General features: G+C 47.2%; 1 protein-coding gene across 1 annotated transcript in view; it reads left to right on the plus strand.

The window, feature by feature from the left end:
* The window catches only part of rit1 (Ras-like without CAAX 1), a 332,174-nt gene that overhangs the window by 19,705 nt on the left and 294,773 nt on the right, over positions 1-17,696 (plus strand). Inside the window, 1 exon segment of the mRNA XM_072497956.1 lies at positions 1,676-1,749. Within this exon segment, the coding sequence (XP_072354057.1) occupies positions 1,676-1,749 (74 nt within the window).

The following is a 17,696-nucleotide window of genomic DNA, read 5'->3' on the forward strand; positions in this document are numbered from 1 at the left end:
TTACTTGTTCTGATGCAGCAGCTAGGCAGGTCTCTCTCTTCGGTGAGAGCCAAAGCCAAAGGAGGGCATTTCTCCCTTGGGGGATACCTTTTATACGGAAAAGGGCTTCGCGCGCTTTTGGGCGGGCCTTGAACTTGGCCTCAACTAATTGGGTCTTTCCCAATCATCTGCATCGATTTTCCTCCAATAGAGGGGTGGTTGCCTGATCGCTGGGCGTGTCCTGGTGACTCAGTCTGCTTTGTCTTAGCTTCTTCTGGCGCCGGGGTGTCTGTCCTAACATTGTGTATCTAAATGTTTCCCTTTTGTCCCCGGAGAGGGCTCATTAGTATGTAAATCGTTTGGTAGTTTCTGTCCTGTCTGAGAGTTTAAGGTTCTAATCAACAGACAGAGCTTGCACCTGCTTGTTTCTTAGCATTGTCCAATTTTCCCTGCATTCTTTGCGGGTGTCCATTTTGTAATCGGGACGTGGCCATCCCAGATGGCTACACTGGGGTATGGGATGGGTAATTGGAAACATAAAAACATTGAAAATATCAGCAGGAGGAGGCCATGCCATCCTTCAAGCCTGCTCTTCCATTCATTATGATCATGGCTGATCATCCAACTCAATAGCCTAATCCCGTTATCCCCCCATATCCTTTGATCCCCTTCAGCCCAAGTGCCTAGTTCGGGTGCTCTTTCCGATGGGTCAGATGGCTTCTTTCTGCACTGTAGTGATTCTATGATTCTGTTATTGTTAAAAGTAATTAATCTATTCCTTCCTACCGCTAGCTTCCTTGGTCATTAAAGTAATAATTGGCACAGGATTTAGTCAATAATCATTTTATGATGAGGTGCAAAGTGGATTACAAAGAAGCAAAGAGGAAGCACAGATCTAGCTTGGTAATGCACGATTCACAATGGCGCACAGATTCTCGTGGATTGAGTGACGTGCCGGCGAGTACATCTGTAAATATAACTACCACTCATGTCAATCAGTAAGTGAAGTCTAACCCGCAAGGCCTTACTCAGAGGATTGGCTGCCAGGGAAACTACTGACCCATCCAATTAAAGTTGTGCAAGAGTCCAAATGGCAACATCTGATCACCATTTGAATTAGTTGATGAGGCAATTGCCTCTCTTGGCTGCAAAATGAAACGAGTGGTCAGTGAGTTTCAAGGTACAACTGGGCAGTAAGCCTTATTTCTCCAATATTAACTGTTTGCCTGGCCATTCCCACTGGCAGATTGAGTTAAAATCGAGGTTGTGCAATTTGACCATTTACCGCACTTGTCGTTTCTGGGCCCTTGCGTGTACAAATTGGCTGCTGACTTTACTGACATAACAATAGTGACTACACTTCAAAAACCAACTCACAAATATTGTTTTGGGTGAGTTTGAGGATGTGATGAGATTCTACATAAACACAGATCTTTTTCTTGCAATGCCCCAAACAAGAGATGAAATGAAACATTGATTGCAAATAAAAGAGGGAAAATATTTCATCTTGCACGTCAATTCACTTCCTCATGAAAATAATAGCTCTTTAAACATTTGAGTTGTTTAGTTCCAAAAAATAAAAGTACATTGTTCCAAACCAGGAAATGCTGGTTTAACAGTGACAACAAATATTAGAAGAAAACTACAAGGCACAATGGATCAAATAATGTTTAAATTCACATTTCTCTCCCTGCAGAAGATGCATACAAGACTCAAGTACGAATTAGTGATGATCCTGCACATTTGGACATATTGGACACAGCTGGACAGGTTAATATTCCATTTATGTTCCTTTTAGCCTTAGTAAAATCTACAAAATACCTCAATACACATGCTTGGGTCAGTTCAGGATAGCAGAAATCAATCATTTTATTTGTTCATGAGATGCGAGGATTGCTGGCAAGGTCAACAATTGTTGCCCATCCCTAATTGCCCTTGAGAAGGTGGTTGTGAGCTGCCGTCTTGAATAGTTGCCGACCATGTAATATAGGTACACGCACAGTGCTGTTAGAGAGGGTGTTCCAGATTTTTGACCCAGTTACGGTGAAGGAAGGAACAGTTGCAAGTGAGTGTGGTGAGGACTTGGAGGGGAATATAAAGGTGGTGATTTTACCAAGCATCTAATATCCAAGCATCTCGGTGGTAGAACTCACGGGTTTGGAATGTACATGGCAGGTTGCTGCCATGCATCTTGGAAGTGGTACAGATAGCTGTCACTTTGTGCCGGTGGTGAATATTTAAGGTGGCAGATGGGGTATTGATAAAGTGAGTTGCTTTGCCCTGAATGGGATTGGAACTGTACTCACCCAGACAAGTGGAGAGTATTCCATCACACCTTCCAGATGATGGTCAGGCTTGGGGGATCAAGAGGTGAGTTAACAAATTCCCAGCCTCTGACTTACTCTTTTGTACATAACACTTATATGGCTGGTCCAGTTCACTTTCTTGTCAACATGAAAGTCTCAAACACTGCAATAATGGTAATATCATTGAACATCAAAGAGAGATGGTTAGATTTTCTCTTTTTAGATGTGGTCATTTCCTGGCACTTGGGAGGCATGTACGTTACTTGCCACATATCAGCTCAAGCTTGAACGCTGTCCAGGTCATGCTGCTTGAAAGCAGAGACTGATTCAGTATCTGAGAAATTGTGAATGGGACTGGACACTGTGTAATGATTACTCTGTGGAACTGCTGCAGCTTGTCCAAGGGCTGAGAGGGTTGGCCTCCACCATAACTATCTTCCTTTGAGCTATGTATGACTCCAACCAATAGAGTGCTTTCCTTCTGATTCCCTTTGACTTTGGGCATGATTTAAAACAGAGCCTCATTTTGAGCGCTTTTAATGGGGTATTTCTCCATGCTTGCAGCATCCATATCGACCCCACTATCAAATAGGACTCTTTTTTTTTGCCTCGGTGAGGAATGTCCCGCTGAGGCCACACCTACCTTCATTTCCTGCACTGACAAGATCAGCTCATCAGTGCAGAAAGAGATTGGGACACCATTTTTATATACCACCATGATTTCCCCATTCCCTGGACCCCCCATTGCAGCCTCTGGACCCCCCACTCAATGCCCCAACTTAGCTGCTAGGGGATTCTCAAGCACCCATACCCCACCTATTAAGTGACAACCTGGCACCCAGGCTCCTTAGCGCCTGTCCATGTGGCAACGTGAGTGCCAGGGTACCATCCTGTCCAGAGCCTAACCACCTGGGGGCCTCCGATGGCTTAGGAGACCCCCAGGGAGCCTCCCGCCATGGATAAGGGGAACACCCCCTCCCCGGGAACTACCCTCCCCACGGACATGGGGAGCCCCGCCCCATGGATCTCTCCAATGGATCGTTCCCCAGCATTACCCTGAAATACAAAAATAATCCCAAGGAGCTCATGGATTTCTTGATCATCATGGATCAGCTGCCCCTGCTGTGCTGCTCCTTTCAACTAGCAGAGTTGATGGTAAGATCCTTGCGTGGGCCTGCTCTCGCCTGGTTCCATTCCTATCTATCTAATCATAGCCAGAGTATCAGTTACAATGGATGAGATTTCTGCATCTCTACCCCCCACCCCCTGGAAGAGCCCGCCGTCATGAACAGACTGAAAATTTTGCCCAAAGTCTTTTCTTTCCACTCCAACACTGACACCTCTGGTGTCCTACAAGGAGTTATCCTTGGCTTCTCTGTTGCGATATCCCAAAACAGAATATGCAAATTGTGTGGATAGAAGATTGGCTGGCAGAAGACACGGAGTGGGAATAAAAGTATTTTTCAGGGTGGCAGCCCATGACTAATGGTGTTCCGCAGGGTTCAGTGTTGGGACCACAACTTTTTACAATATACATTAACGATTTGGAAGAAGGAACTGAAGACACTGTTGCTAAGTTTGCAGATGATACAAAGATATCACCGGAGAATTCGGCAGCCGGCAGGGGCGGGGTTCACGCCGCCCCCCGGCGATTCTCCGACCCGGCGGGGGGTCGGAGAATCCCTCCCACGATACCCTTCCATTTCTCATCTGCACACTGCTTCTCGTGACCTCATCCAAAAACACAGTATTAATTTTTAAAAGTAAACTGTTAACACTCATTATAATCCCTGTCAACTCCTCCACGATTGCTAAATTATCAAACTGTTTGTCCGACATCTAGTACTAAATGAACAGAAATTTTCTCCTATTAAATATTGGAAAACTGAAGCCATTGTTTTGGGTCATCATTCCAATCTCGGTTCTTTAGCTACCAATGGCATTCCTCTCCTGACAACAGTTTGAGCCGACACTAGTCTGTTCGCAATCTTGGTGTATTTTTGACCTCAAGGTGAGCTGCCAAATAGCCGTCACTGAGACCCCCTTTTTCTCATCTCTGCAACATTGCCTTCCTTATCGCCAGTCTCAGCACGTCTTTTGCTTAAACCCTCATTCACGCCTTTAGTACATCTAGGCTTGGCTATTCCAAGACAATCTGGCTGGTCTCCTATATCCCACCCTCCCTAATCAGGAGTTCACTCAAAGCTCTGCTCCCTGTGCCTTAAGTCGTACCAAATCCTTTTCATCTATTACTACTGAGCTCGCTGACCTACAATGGGCTCCTTCTCAAGCAATGTCTTGATTTTAAAATTCTCTTCCCTGTTTCCAAATCCTTCCATTGGCTCTCCCCTCTCTATCTCTGTAATCTCCCCCAGCCCCACAACCCTCGGTATCATATTTTGTTGTAAAATATTCCTGTGATGCCCCTCTTTTATTATGTTAAAGGCAGTGTATAAATATAAGTTGTTATTATTGTTGCTGGAGATAGGATTCCATCTCACAATGACAGTTGCAATGAACCAAGGAGTACTTTTTGAAAAGCAATTTGACATCAAGCAGCTTCTATCTGGCTTTAGTCTGCCTTTAATAACATCACCAGGGCGCCGAGGGAACAATGAATTGCACTGCTGGCAGAACTAGTTTCTTGGCAGTTCCATCCTCTTTCCTGATATCTGGAAAGAAGATCCCTGAATCTGCAGTAAAGAGGGATAATAAGGAATAGTGGCAGTAACATTAGGTGACCAGAAAATGATGGTCGTCGATGACTCCTTGGAAAGCACAAAAAAGTGCACCTTACCAATGATTTGCCAAAGGGCAGCATGGTAGCACAAGTGGATAGCACTGTGGCTTCACAGCGTCAGGGTCGCAGGTTTGATTCCCAGCTTGGGTCACTGTCTGTGTGGAGTCTGCACGTTCTCCCCGTATCTGTGTGGGTTTTCTCCGGGTGCTCCGGTATCCTCCCACAGTCCAAAGACGTGCAGGCTAGGTGGATTGGCCATGCTAAATTGCCCTTAGTGTCCAAAAAGGTTAGGAGGGGTTATTGGGTTACGGGGATAGGGTAGAAGTGAGGGCTTAAGTGGGTCGGTGCAGACTCGATGGGCCGAATGGCCTCCTTCTGCACTGTATGTTCTATGATTTGCAGCTGATTATCATTCATGTTTCTCGTGGAAATAGGACATGAATATTTAGATTTTAGTATCGTGCAGACAAGTCCACAATTCTTTCCCTGTGACTTTATACCTCCTCCATAACTTAATTCTTTTTTAGTCTTCCTGACCAGAGAGGTGGTGGCATAGTGGTATTGTCACTGGATTAGTAATCCAGAGACCCAGAGTAATGCTCTGGGGGACTCAGGCTCAAATCCCGCCGCTGCACATGGTAAAATCTGAATTCAATAAAAATCTGGAATTAAAAGTCTAGCGCCAACTATGAAATCATTGTTGATTGTCGTAAAAACCCATCTGGGAACTAATGTCCTTTAGGGAAGGAAGTCTGCCATCCTTGCCTGGTTTGGTCTACATGTGACTCCAGACCCACAGCAAGTGGTTGACTCTTAACTGGAAAATTAGCAATGGGAAATAAATGCTGAGTGCCCACATCCCATGAATGAATAAAAAAATATATTTTCACTTCTGCGTTTTGCATGGTCCCAAATTTCTGTTCATTTACTGTAAGTGGAAAATCACAGGCTGACATGCGCAGAAGTAAATGATGCTTACTCCAGTCACCTGTTTCCTTAATTCCTTATTTAATTCAAAGTTTCTTCGGTGGAATTCTCCATTCCTGAGACTAATTGTTGATGCTGGGGCAGGATTTGTGGGGCTGGATTCTCCGCTCCCCGACACCAACATCGCATTCGGTGATGGGGCGATGGTTTTGGTGCCGAAATCGGAAGCGCCGCCGGTTTTAAAATTCTCCACCCCCCAAAAATCGGCGTACTCATGGAGTACACCGTGGCGAGTATCCACCGCCTAAGGCCACTGCCTGAGGCCCACCCAACGATGCTCCGTTGCCGACCGGCCGAATTCCTGATGGCGTGGGTCTCATGTGGTCTCACCATCTGGGATCCTCGCGTGGCAGCGGCGGACTCAGTCCTGCATGTCCTACCTCCTCTCTCTTCCTGTACAGGCAGTGGTCAAGGCCCAGGTCAGGGCTGCCCTCTTAATTTTGTCCAATTAAGGGGCAATTTAGTGTGGCCAATCCACCTAACCTGCACACCTTTGGGTTGTGGGGGTGAAACCCACACAGACATGGGGAGAATGTGCAAACTCCACACGGACAGTGACCCAGGGCCTGGATTCGAACCCGGGTCCTCAGCACCCCAGTCCCAGTGCTAATCACTGTGCCACCATGCCACCCCTTCGGTATACATTTCTGACAAGCTTCCATTATTTCTTCCTTTATACTACGTGCTACCATGTAGGTACTGTTAGGGGGACTGTACACCACTCTACAAGTGACTTCTTGCCTTAATCATTTCTCATTTCTACTCAAACCACTTCTGCATCTAGGTTGCCAGAATTAAGTCATTCCCCTCTATTGCGCTCATACCATAATTAATTAACAGAGCCGCCCTTCCACATTTATCTAGTTTCCTGTCCTTCTTAAATGTCACATACTCTTCAATATTCAGGATCTAATCTATGTCATGCTGCAGCTATGTCTCTGCAATGGCTGTCAGATTGTACTTATTAATTTATATTTGCATGATCAGTTCATCTGTTTTGTTTCAAATGCTATGTGCTATCAGATACAGAGGGCTGGAATCTCCAATTCTCGGGCTATGTCCCCAATTGGCGTGGGAACAGTGGGGAAAACTGACACAAAACAGCCACCGATTCCCCGTTTTTTGGGGGGCTAGCAGAGAGGCAGATATAGCACCCAGCTCTAGCTGCCGATACAGCCTGGAGAATTGCCAGGTCCGTGGCTGCGCATGCGCAGAGCGGTGGCCTGCAGCGGCCATGCCGTGCAACATGGCGGCGACCGCTTGTGGACCCAGCCCGCGAAATAGTCCTGCCCTTCGGCCGGCTCACACGCCCCGGAACGCCCCACCACAGTATCCCCAGCCCCGAATATGTCCCTGCCTGCCCGCGGATTGGCCCTCCCCTGACTGTGGCGGCACTGGACTGAGAGAAAGCTAGCTTGAAATCTAAAAACAGATAGTAATGGTTTCTTTGTATATTAAAAAAAGTTAACAAAGTGTGTGCTGGTCCAAAGAAAATAAGTTTGGGGAAATAATTATGGAAATTTAGGAGATAACAGATGACTTGAACAGGTATTTTGCATCGGTCTTCAGAATAGAGGTTATAAGTAACTTTTCAAAAATAGCTGTAGATCAGGGAAGGGAAGGGAGGGAAGAACTCAGAAAAATACAATCACCAGGGAAGTAGTACTGCGCAAATTGTTGGAGTTTCAAGCTGACAAGTTCCTAGGCCCTGATGGACTTCATCCTAGGGTCTCAAAAGAAGCGGCTGGTAAGGCAGTTGATGCTTTAGTTTTAATTTTTCCAAAATTCCCAAGATTCTAGAAAGGTTCCATTGGGTTATAACTCCTTTATTCAAAAAGTATAGAATACAGAAAGCAGGAAACTACAGGCAAGTTAGCTTAACTCTGTCTTAGGAAAAATATTAGAAGCCATTATTAAAGCCATTATAACAAGGCACTTGGATAAATTCGAAGTAATCAAGCAGAGTCAACATGGTTTTGTGATAGGGAAACCATGTTTAACCAATTTATTGGAGTTCTTTGAAGAAGTAATTTCTATTGTGGATAACGGGGAACAGGTGGATGTATGTACTTCGATTTCCAGACGCCATTTGATAAGATACCACACAAAAGGTTATTGCAGAAAATAAAAGCCCATAGTGTAGTGGGTAACATATTGGCATGGATAGAAGATTGGCTAGCTAACAGGCAGTCGGCATAAATGGGTCATTTTTGGTTGGCAGAATGTGATGATGAGTGAGCCACAGGGACCAGTGCTCAGGGCTCAACTTTTACAACTTATATAAATGTATTGGACAAAGGGACAGAAGGTATGGTTGCTAAATTTTCTGGTGATACAAAGACAGGTAGGAAGGTAAGTTGTGAAGAGGACCTCAGGAGGCTGCAAAGGGATAAGTGAGTAAGAACGGATCTGGCATATGGAGTATAATGTGGGAAGGCAGGAAGAATAAAAAAAGAAGCATATGTTCTGAATGGCAAGAGATATCAGAGCTCTGAGGTGCAAGGGATCTGGGTGACCTAATGCATGAATAAAAAAATGTTAATTTAGGTACTGCGAGTAATTAGGAAAACTAATAGAATATTTTGCTTGTTGTGAGGGGAATTGAATGCAAAAGTAGAAGTTATGCTTCATTTATGGGGAGGCAGTGCTGTAATGGTAATGTCACTGACTAGTAATCCAGAGACCTAGGGTATTGCTCTGGGGAAGGGTTCAAATCTCGCCATGGCAGATGGTGAAATTTGAATTTGATATAAAAATCTGGAGTTAAAAGTATAATGAGGACCATGAAACCATTGTCGTAAAAACCCATCTGGTTCACTAATGTCCTTTAGGAAAGGAAATCTGTTGTCCTTACCTGGCATGTCCTGCTCATAATTCCAGATCCACAGAAATGTGGTTGACTCTGAAATGCCATCAGGGATGGGTAATAAATGCTGGCCCAGTTACACCCACATACCATGAACGAATTTTAAAAATATACACAGGGCATTGGTGGAGCATTGTGTACAGTATTGGTCTCCTTATTTAAGTAATTCATTGGAAGCAGTTCAAAGAAAGTTTATTAGACTGATAGGAGGAATGGGTGGGTTGTCTTATGAGGGTGGCATGGTGGCACAGTGGTTAGCACTGCTTCCTCACAGCATCACAGACTCGGGACTTGGGTGACTCTCTGCGTGCAGTTTACACATGCTCCCTGTGTCTGCATGGGTTTCCTCCGGGTGCTCCAGATTCATCCCATAGTCCAAAGATGTGCAGGTTAGGTGGATTGGACATGCCAAATTTCCTCTTAGATTCCAAAAGGTTAGGTAGGGCTGCTGGGTTATGGGTATAGGGTGGGGGCGTGGGCCTAGGTGTTCTTTCGGAGGGACAGTGCAGACTCAATGTGCGAATGGCCTCCTTTGCACTGTAGGGATTCTATGGAAGGTTGGACAGGCTAGGTTTATATCCACTAGGTTTTGGAAAAGTAAGAAACAACTTGACGGAAACATGCAAGACCCTGACAGTGGATGTGGAAAGGATGGTTCCTCTTGTTGGAAAACTTCGAATTCGCAGTCGCCGTTTAAAAATAAAGGGTGGTTTATATAATACAAAGATTTATTTTTTAAAATGTTTTTATTCTCCATTTTCACATTTTCCTTCAACATTTACACCCCACCCACAAACAGTAAACGGTAACAAATACAAAATCAATCCACTTAACAATACCAACGATCCCATCCTCCCACCACCCCAAACAACGGCCCACCTGTCAATATATGCATCCAGTAAAACAAATCCTCCCACGGTGGCAACAAAAAAACAAAGGAGAAAAAGAAAAAGGAGTCCGGGACCACCCATGGTCACCATTGATTTATAGAGTCCACTCCCCCTCCCCCCCTATACTCAACGCCCTCCAACCTCTGAAAGAGTACCGTACATGATACCCAAGAGTTGTACCACCCCCCCACCCTCCTCCACCAGTCTCCAACTCCTCCCATCCACTGCCTCTTGTAAAACTCCTCCCCCCAACCTCGGTTCCTTCCCCCCAACTTTCCACCCCGGCTAGACCACTCGGACCCTGTTCTGCCAGGCTCCGATGGCCGCAGCCCCTCCCCCACCTCACTCACGTTCACTGGCCAGCTTAAACCGGCCAGCGTGGAGGCCCCCGCCTGGGTCCCTTTCCCCCTTGCCCGGCCCTAGGAAAGCCCAGAAATCCCCTTTTAGCACACAAACCCCGCATATCCACCTACACCCCAAAGAGCCCTCATTTCGAGTGAAAGTCCCATCACTTCCCTTGTCCAAATATATACAACATTGGCTCCTTTAGCCCATACACCCGCATGCAGTGAAACACAAAAGAAGAAAATACAGTCATGAAGTTACATCGGCACATGGCCATTTCTCAATTTCTCAGTTCTGCCACAGTCCTTCTGCCTTCGCAAACTCCTCCGCTGCTTCCGCCGTTCCAAAATAAAAGTCCCTGAGCTTGTAAGTCACCCTCAGCTTTGCTGGATATACAATGCCGCACTGCACCTTGCTAATGTACAGCGCCCTCTTTGCCCGGTTGAAGGCAGCCTGCCACCTCGCCAGCTCCACCGTAAAGTCCTGGTATACACGTATACCAGCTCTAGCCCACTGCACCACCCGCTTCTGCTTTGCCCAGCTCAGGACCTTCTCCTTCACACTGTACCTACGGAAGCACAGACTCACTACCCTTGGCGGCTCACTTGCCTTTGGTATAGGCCTCCACGACCAATGAGCCTGATCCAGTTCATATCGGGAGGGATCCTCCCCCTCCCCCAATAGTTTCGCCAGCAACGCGGCAAAATACTCAGCCGGCCTCGGTCCTTCAACTCCTTCGGGCAGCCCCACAATCCTCAAATTCTGTTGCCTGGATCTGTTTTCCAGGTCTTCCGTTATTCCTCGCAGATCCTTGTTAATGTCCATCACCTTCTGCATCTCCTTCCCCATCGAGACAAGTTGATCACCGTGCTGCAATAACGTCTCCTCCACTTCCTTCAGCACCTCCCCTTGCTCTCGCACCTCCGCCACTGCGCTCGCCACTGCCTTCGTCACCGGGGAAATCGCCTCCTCCACCAGCATACTCAAAACCTCTCTAATCTCCTTCCTCATTGTCTCCATGTATTTTGTAAACTGCCTTTCGAACTCCGCAGCCATCACCTTAGTTATTTCTTCAGCCGTAAGCAATGCGGCTTCCCCTGGTGCTGCAGCCTCCATTTTCCTTGGTGACCCCGCGGTGACCTTTTCACTCCCCGACAGACCTTCAGCTGTTTTCCTTACGGACATTCTTTTGCTCACCCTCGACATTTTTCTTCACTGTGCCTTCACTCTGCCACCTCTGTGCCTTCTCCCTGCTTTTGCCGCCTCCGTGGACCCTGGGACTGGGATTAAAGCCCTTAAAATGCCGTTCCCGAACGGGAGCCCTCCATTGTGCATTCGCCTTCCACCCGCCGTCACCGGAAGTCCTATATAATACAAAGATGAGGAGATTGTTTTCTCACCGAACATAATGATTTTTGGAACTCTCTTCCTCAAACGGAGGTGGAAGCAGAATTTTTGAATATTTAAGGCATGGGTGGATAGATTCTTGGAAGCAAGGGGGTGAAAGGATATTGGAGGTAAGTGGGAATGTGGAGTTGAGGTTGGGAACGTGGAGTTGAGGTTAAAATCAGCTCAGTCATGACCTTATTGAGTGGGCTGGTGGGACTGAGTGGCTTACTCCTGCTCCTAATTTGTATGTTCATATCTTCCTGGTTCCTCATCCGTGACCCTGCCAATACAGGCAAAATTCCAGCCTCTGACTTTTAGCTATTGATCCATTCACCAGGAAGAATAATTTTTCTTTACCCACTCTGTTATATTACGATATGTAATATATTTATTACTCTCTTAATCAAGCCAAGTTGTTAAATGACAGCCGTAATCTTCCAGCAATGATTAAGTAATTTATTGAGTAATACAAAATAACCTTGTGAGTTCTTTTTACGTAATACTAAACTAGTAAGACAAATAAACTGTAGAATATTAACCATTAAATCAGTTGATATAAAACTCTGATAACTAATAACTTCTCTCTAGCTTTCTCACTTCTGTTCTCTCTGCAATCCTGACACACACTCCTCGAAGAAAGAGCGGGAAAACATTTCTTATTATTTTTTTAATTTTATTTATAAATTTAGAGTACCCAATTATTTTTTTCCAATTAAGAGGCAATTTAGCACGGCCAATGCACTACTCTGCACATCTTTGAGTTGTGGGGGTGAAACTCACGCAGACACAGGGAGAAAGTGCAAACTCTACACAGACAGTGACCCGGAGTTGGGATCGAACCCGGGTTCTCAGTGCCGTAGGCAGCAGTGCTAACCACTGGGCCACTGTGCTGCCCTGGAACACATTCATGTAGGTCCTGATAGTGTGGCTATCTAGTGTTCATTTGCTTGTACTTGCTTAACATAGTCTGATCATGTATTATTAATTACAGAGATCACTACATCCCCCCCTTTTTTTTTACCATTTGCTTTTGGATATAAAAGAGAATTTTACATTCAGAATGTAGTGGTTACAAAGTACAGCAAACATAAAATTATGCTACAGTTAATAAATTTAATTGACTTGGTTTTCTTGTTCTTCTTGTGGATCTTCTTAACTTTACAGATGAAATAGAAGTTTTAACGTCCTTGTTGATTGATTTGAATATAGTTGTTTTTCAACATGCCTTGAAACCGTGTGATTCAAATCAAGATCAGGAAAAATTTGTGTTTGACCTTTAACTTTAAGCATACCTCAATGATTTCTTCTAATGATAGCATCATCTGACGTTTTTATCAGATACGATCTTGGAGAGATTTGTCTAATAATATGAGCAATGTCAGACCAACCTCTTTCAGGAAGTCTGAATCAGACAGTATCATTTTCTGTCCGAGAATTCAGATTCTTGGCATTAAGTTGTAGTGTTGTTTTTGTTTTTCTCTTTGTTGATGAATTTTCTTAACAGCATCATGTTGATCAGGATCTGGAACATGTAGCTGAGGTAGAGCTGTTCTGATGTTCCTGTTGAACATTAACCATTGAATGTTCAACAGGAATAACTAGAGATAGCCCTGATGCCAAAGGTGATGATCTATAAGTGAGCAACCCATGTCGTTAGTGCCAATGTGGACCACGACTTGGGGCTGCTCCCCCTCCCCCCTAAGGACCATGTCATCCACTTTCTCCTTAATTCCAAGAATTTTCACCTCTGTGGCACTTTGAGAAATACTTTTTGAAAGTCCACGGGCTGGATTCTCTGATTTCCAGACTAAGTGCTGACTCTGGCGTGGGAACAGTAACGTTTTACGCCAGAAAAAATGGTGCAACAGCTTTACCGATTCCAGGACCGTTGGCGGGGCGAGCAGCTGTGGTGGATAAAGCTCCCAGCTCCCTCGCCAAAAATGGCTGGAGAATGGCCGGATCCGTGGCTATGCCTTCGCACAGCGTTGGCCTGTGATGGCTGTGCCGTGCAACATGGCGCCGGCCACGTGTCGACCCGGCCTACCAAATAATGACCCCCAGTAACCTCCCTCACCACCCCGGACCACACCCCACCAATCCCCCCCAGCCCTCGCCGAAGCCCCCCCAAACCAGAGGCATGACCCCGCCCCCTCCCCCCCACCCCCCCACTGATTGTGGCGGCGCTGAACACAGTCTGCAGCCGCCACGCGGGGTCGATGGGAAGAAAACAGCATAAGTGTTCAGCGCCGTCGGGAACTCCGCCCATTGTGGGTTGGGCATCAGGGGAGGGCCTCAGGTGACGTCCTGGGGCTGTTCCGATGGCGTGCACCATACTCTTCGAGTACGCCATTTTTTGAGAGGACGGAGCATCACAAAAGCGCCTCCACCCCGATTTCGGCGCAAAAGGGGGTTCTCCGGCCGATTGCCGAACTCGATTTCGGCATCGCCGATCGGAGAATCCTGCCCCACATCTACTACACTACCTTGGTTAACCTTTTGGGTTACCTCCTCAAAGAATTCAAGAACCCAGACACAATTTGCCTTTAAAGGTCCATGCTGGCACTTCTTGATTAACACATGTCTTTCCAAATGAAAGTTTATCATAATAACTTTCTCACCAGTGATATTGGGTTGACTGTCCTACTTCCTCTCTGTATTCTTAAATAATAGCATGACATGAGCAACCTTCTCCTCATTTGTCAGTATACCTGTAACCAACTGAAAGATTGATATTTCTAACGGTGCAACCTGAAGTAAAAAAACTCACCACTGTTCTTAGAATTCCCCCTACACCAAAAAAGGGTCAAGATATTCTAAATGGTGAACAGGGATTCTCACTCCCTGACTCCTATGCAGACTTAGCTGGATGCTTTTCGGGTCAAAGTAGTGTTTCAAGTTATCCCCGGCATAACCCATATCTTCATAGAAGAATTTTATCTACTTACCACTTAGTAGCATCGATCCTGGGTCCCCCATTGCTAAGTAAGTAAAGTAGACTTTGTAATAACCACTGTTTCAGGTTAAAACTTTAAGTTATTTCATTATTAATTTTTCTTTCAAAAGATAAAATCACTGTCTTTACCGAAAAGTAAAAAGATCTTGCTTCTGAATTCTCCCAGTTGGCTGATCAGACCTTCCCGGGCCTCCTTGACAATCCCTCTTCTTTATCTGTTGGTTTTCTCCCGGTTGTTTTGTGGTTCTGCTCAGTTTGCGTGTTCAGTCCTTCCCATTACCGAGAACACTCTGCTAGCTGAGAGTCAGGGTGAGCGCCTGGCTGAGAACGATTCAGGATACATATCATCTTCTAACAGCCTTGCTGATTACATGACATTATTTTAAAGTATTGTCTTCTGGGGCGAAATTCTCCCCCAACGGGGCGATGTCCGCCGACTGGCGCCACAAACGGCGCCAATCAGACAGGCATCGCGCCGGCCCAAAGGTGCGGAATGCTCCGCATCTTTGGGGGCCGAGCCCCAACATTGAGGGGCTAGGCCGGCGCCGGAGGGATTTCCGCCCCGCCAGCTGGCGGAAATGGTGTTTGTTGCCCCGCCAGCTGGCGCGGAAATGTGGCGCATGCGCGGGAGCGTCAGCGGCCGCCGACAGTTTCCCGCGCATGCGCAGTGGGGAGAGTCTCTTCCGCCTCCGCCATGGTGGAGGCCGTGGCGGAGGCGGAAGGGAAAGAGTGCCCCCACGGCACAGGCCCGCCCGCGGATCGGTGGGCCCCGATCGCGGGCCAGGCCACCGTGGGGGCACCCCCCGGGGTCAGATCGCCCCGCGCCCCCCCCAGGACCCCGGAGCCCACCCACGCCGCCTGGTCCCGCCGGTAAATACCTGCTTTGATTTACGCAGGCGGGACAGGCAATTTCTGGGCGGGACTTCGGCCCATCCGGGCCGGAGTATTGAGCGGGGGGTCCCGCCAACCGGCGCGGCCCGATTCCCGCCCCCGCCCAATCTCCGGTACCGGAGACTTAGGCGGGGGCGGGGGCGGGATTCACGGCGGCCAACGGCCATTCTCCGACCCGGCGGGGGTCGGAGAATGATGCCCCTGCTTCTTAACAAAATACTTTTTTTGTCCATTTGATTCTACATCTAGTTTCCGTAATGTCTAACATGAGAATGTCTTCATGTTAAGCTTGACCTTAGTTTGTCAGATCACTGGCAGGGAGGCTTCCTGCTAATTATTCTGTGGCATTCCAGCCTTTTAATCCCTTCTCTTTTATAAGTATTGTATTTTCTTCTATTCCTAAATGTTTCAAGTTATATTCTTCCCATTTTACAATTTTACAAGTTGACTGCTTTTTGAAAAGAAGCAGTTAGCTGCGGTGAATTGTCCCGTATTAAAATCAACTGTTCTCTCCAGATTTCCACTTTAAACTGGTGTCATTAAGTTTCTATCGTCCACAAATAAATTTTATTTCAAGTAATTCAAACTTAAGGGGCGGGATTCTCAAGCCCCCCGCCGGGTCGGAGAATTGCCGTGGGGTGGCATGAATCCCGCCCCCTCCGGCTGCCGAAATTTTTCGGCGTCGGGGATTTGGCGAGGGCAGGTATCGCGCTGCGCCAGTTGGCGGCCCCTGGCAGCGCTCCCCCCCCCCCCCCCCCCAGCGATTCTCCGGCCCGCAATGGGCCGAGTGGCCGCCCGTTTTCGGCGGGTCCCGCCGGTGTATGTTACAACAGGCATTTGCCAGCAGGACCTGTCTCCGCGGGCATCCTCCGGCGTCCTCAGGGGGGGCACGGGGGGATCTGGCACCGGGGGGTGCCCCCATGGTGGCCTGGCCCACGATCGGAGCCCACCGATCCACGGGCGGGCCTGTGCCGTGGGGGCACTGTATTCCTCCGCGCCGGCTGGTATACTGGTCCGCGATTGCCAGCACGGAGATGAAGCCCCCCTGCGCATGTGCTGGGATGTCGCTAGCACATGCTGGCGCACCTGCGCATACGCCAACTCATCCGCGCCAGCCGGCACGGCGCAAACCACTCCGGCGCCGGCCTAGCCCCTGAAGGTGCGGAGGATTCGACACCTTCGGGGCAGCCCGACGCCGGAGTGTTTCACGCCACTCCTTCGCGCCGGAGTTTCCAGCCCCGCCGGTTTCAGAAAAATCCCACCCAAGATTCTGGCAATTTCAATCAATTGCTTGCTAAACTAATTACCTTCTACTAAAGGGTAGCAAACTGGTCCCCTTTTTGAAACTTAAAACTTAACTTTTATGAAAATTTCTCCGACTTGAACTAAAGGTATCTGCAGGTCACAGCATGAGCTGCTTCGTTATCTCAAGGCCTGTGCGATAATGGCTGTCTGCATTCTAAAGAACTTTTGTCTGCAGTCAACCCTTCGAGGGCCTTCTGCTATATCATTTTGGAGCATTTCATTACATTTACGTTTGTAGGATCTTTTCTGTTACACTGCTTTTTCTCGTGTTCCTTGGGTTTTATCATCAGACCTTCGTGTTTCAAATGACATCTTTCGCAATTTTCTTAACAAACCTCGGATGCGTTCCATCTAGACTAGCTGGTACTTCCAGTAATGCTGATCTTTTAAGTTCATCTTCTCTATCTATTACTGCCCTATCCAATATTTCTCTCTCATTTTTGATTGCACTCGTCTTATCATCCACAGATACACTTTTAATATTTTTGCCTTAAATGATTATATTTGTTTAAACAAATTGTATTTGTTCTCTCCCGCCACATGAATTTTCCCTTTGGATTTTTAACAGGTCCAACGTCTTCATTAGCAAACTACTCACACTTCCTACAGTCATACAGGGCGTGATTTAATGGCCATTTTGTGCTTAAGTTAGAGCGCGACAAGGTCATTAATTCACGAAGAGGCCAAAATCAAGAACCGCGCCGGCCACCGACCTGATGTGATTTAACTGGCTCTTGCCCATTGGCGAAATCAGGATCCTGCCTTAGCGTGGCGAGAACCAATAATCACCACTTATACCCAACTTCCATATAATTAACTGGAGCGACCGTCTACGTAATCACCTCCCATGATCTAACAGCCTCCTCAGCAAGTGGTCATGTGGCGCCGATTAGTGTCCCTTTTTAAAAACGTGAGGCCGGCGGAAGGGCAGCTGCAGGGACCCGAGGAGGTGAGTAGCCATCTTCACCCCCGGGCAGTGAGCCCAGAGGCACTGGGGCTGGTGCTCGGCGGGGGATGGGGGAGCCTCCTGCGGGCCAGCCTCAGT

This window comes from Scyliorhinus torazame, chromosome 3 (assembly GCF_047496885.1).
Source record: "Scyliorhinus torazame isolate Kashiwa2021f chromosome 3, sScyTor2.1, whole genome shotgun sequence".
NCBI lineage: Eukaryota > Metazoa > Chordata > Chondrichthyes > Carcharhiniformes > Scyliorhinidae > Scyliorhinus > Scyliorhinus torazame.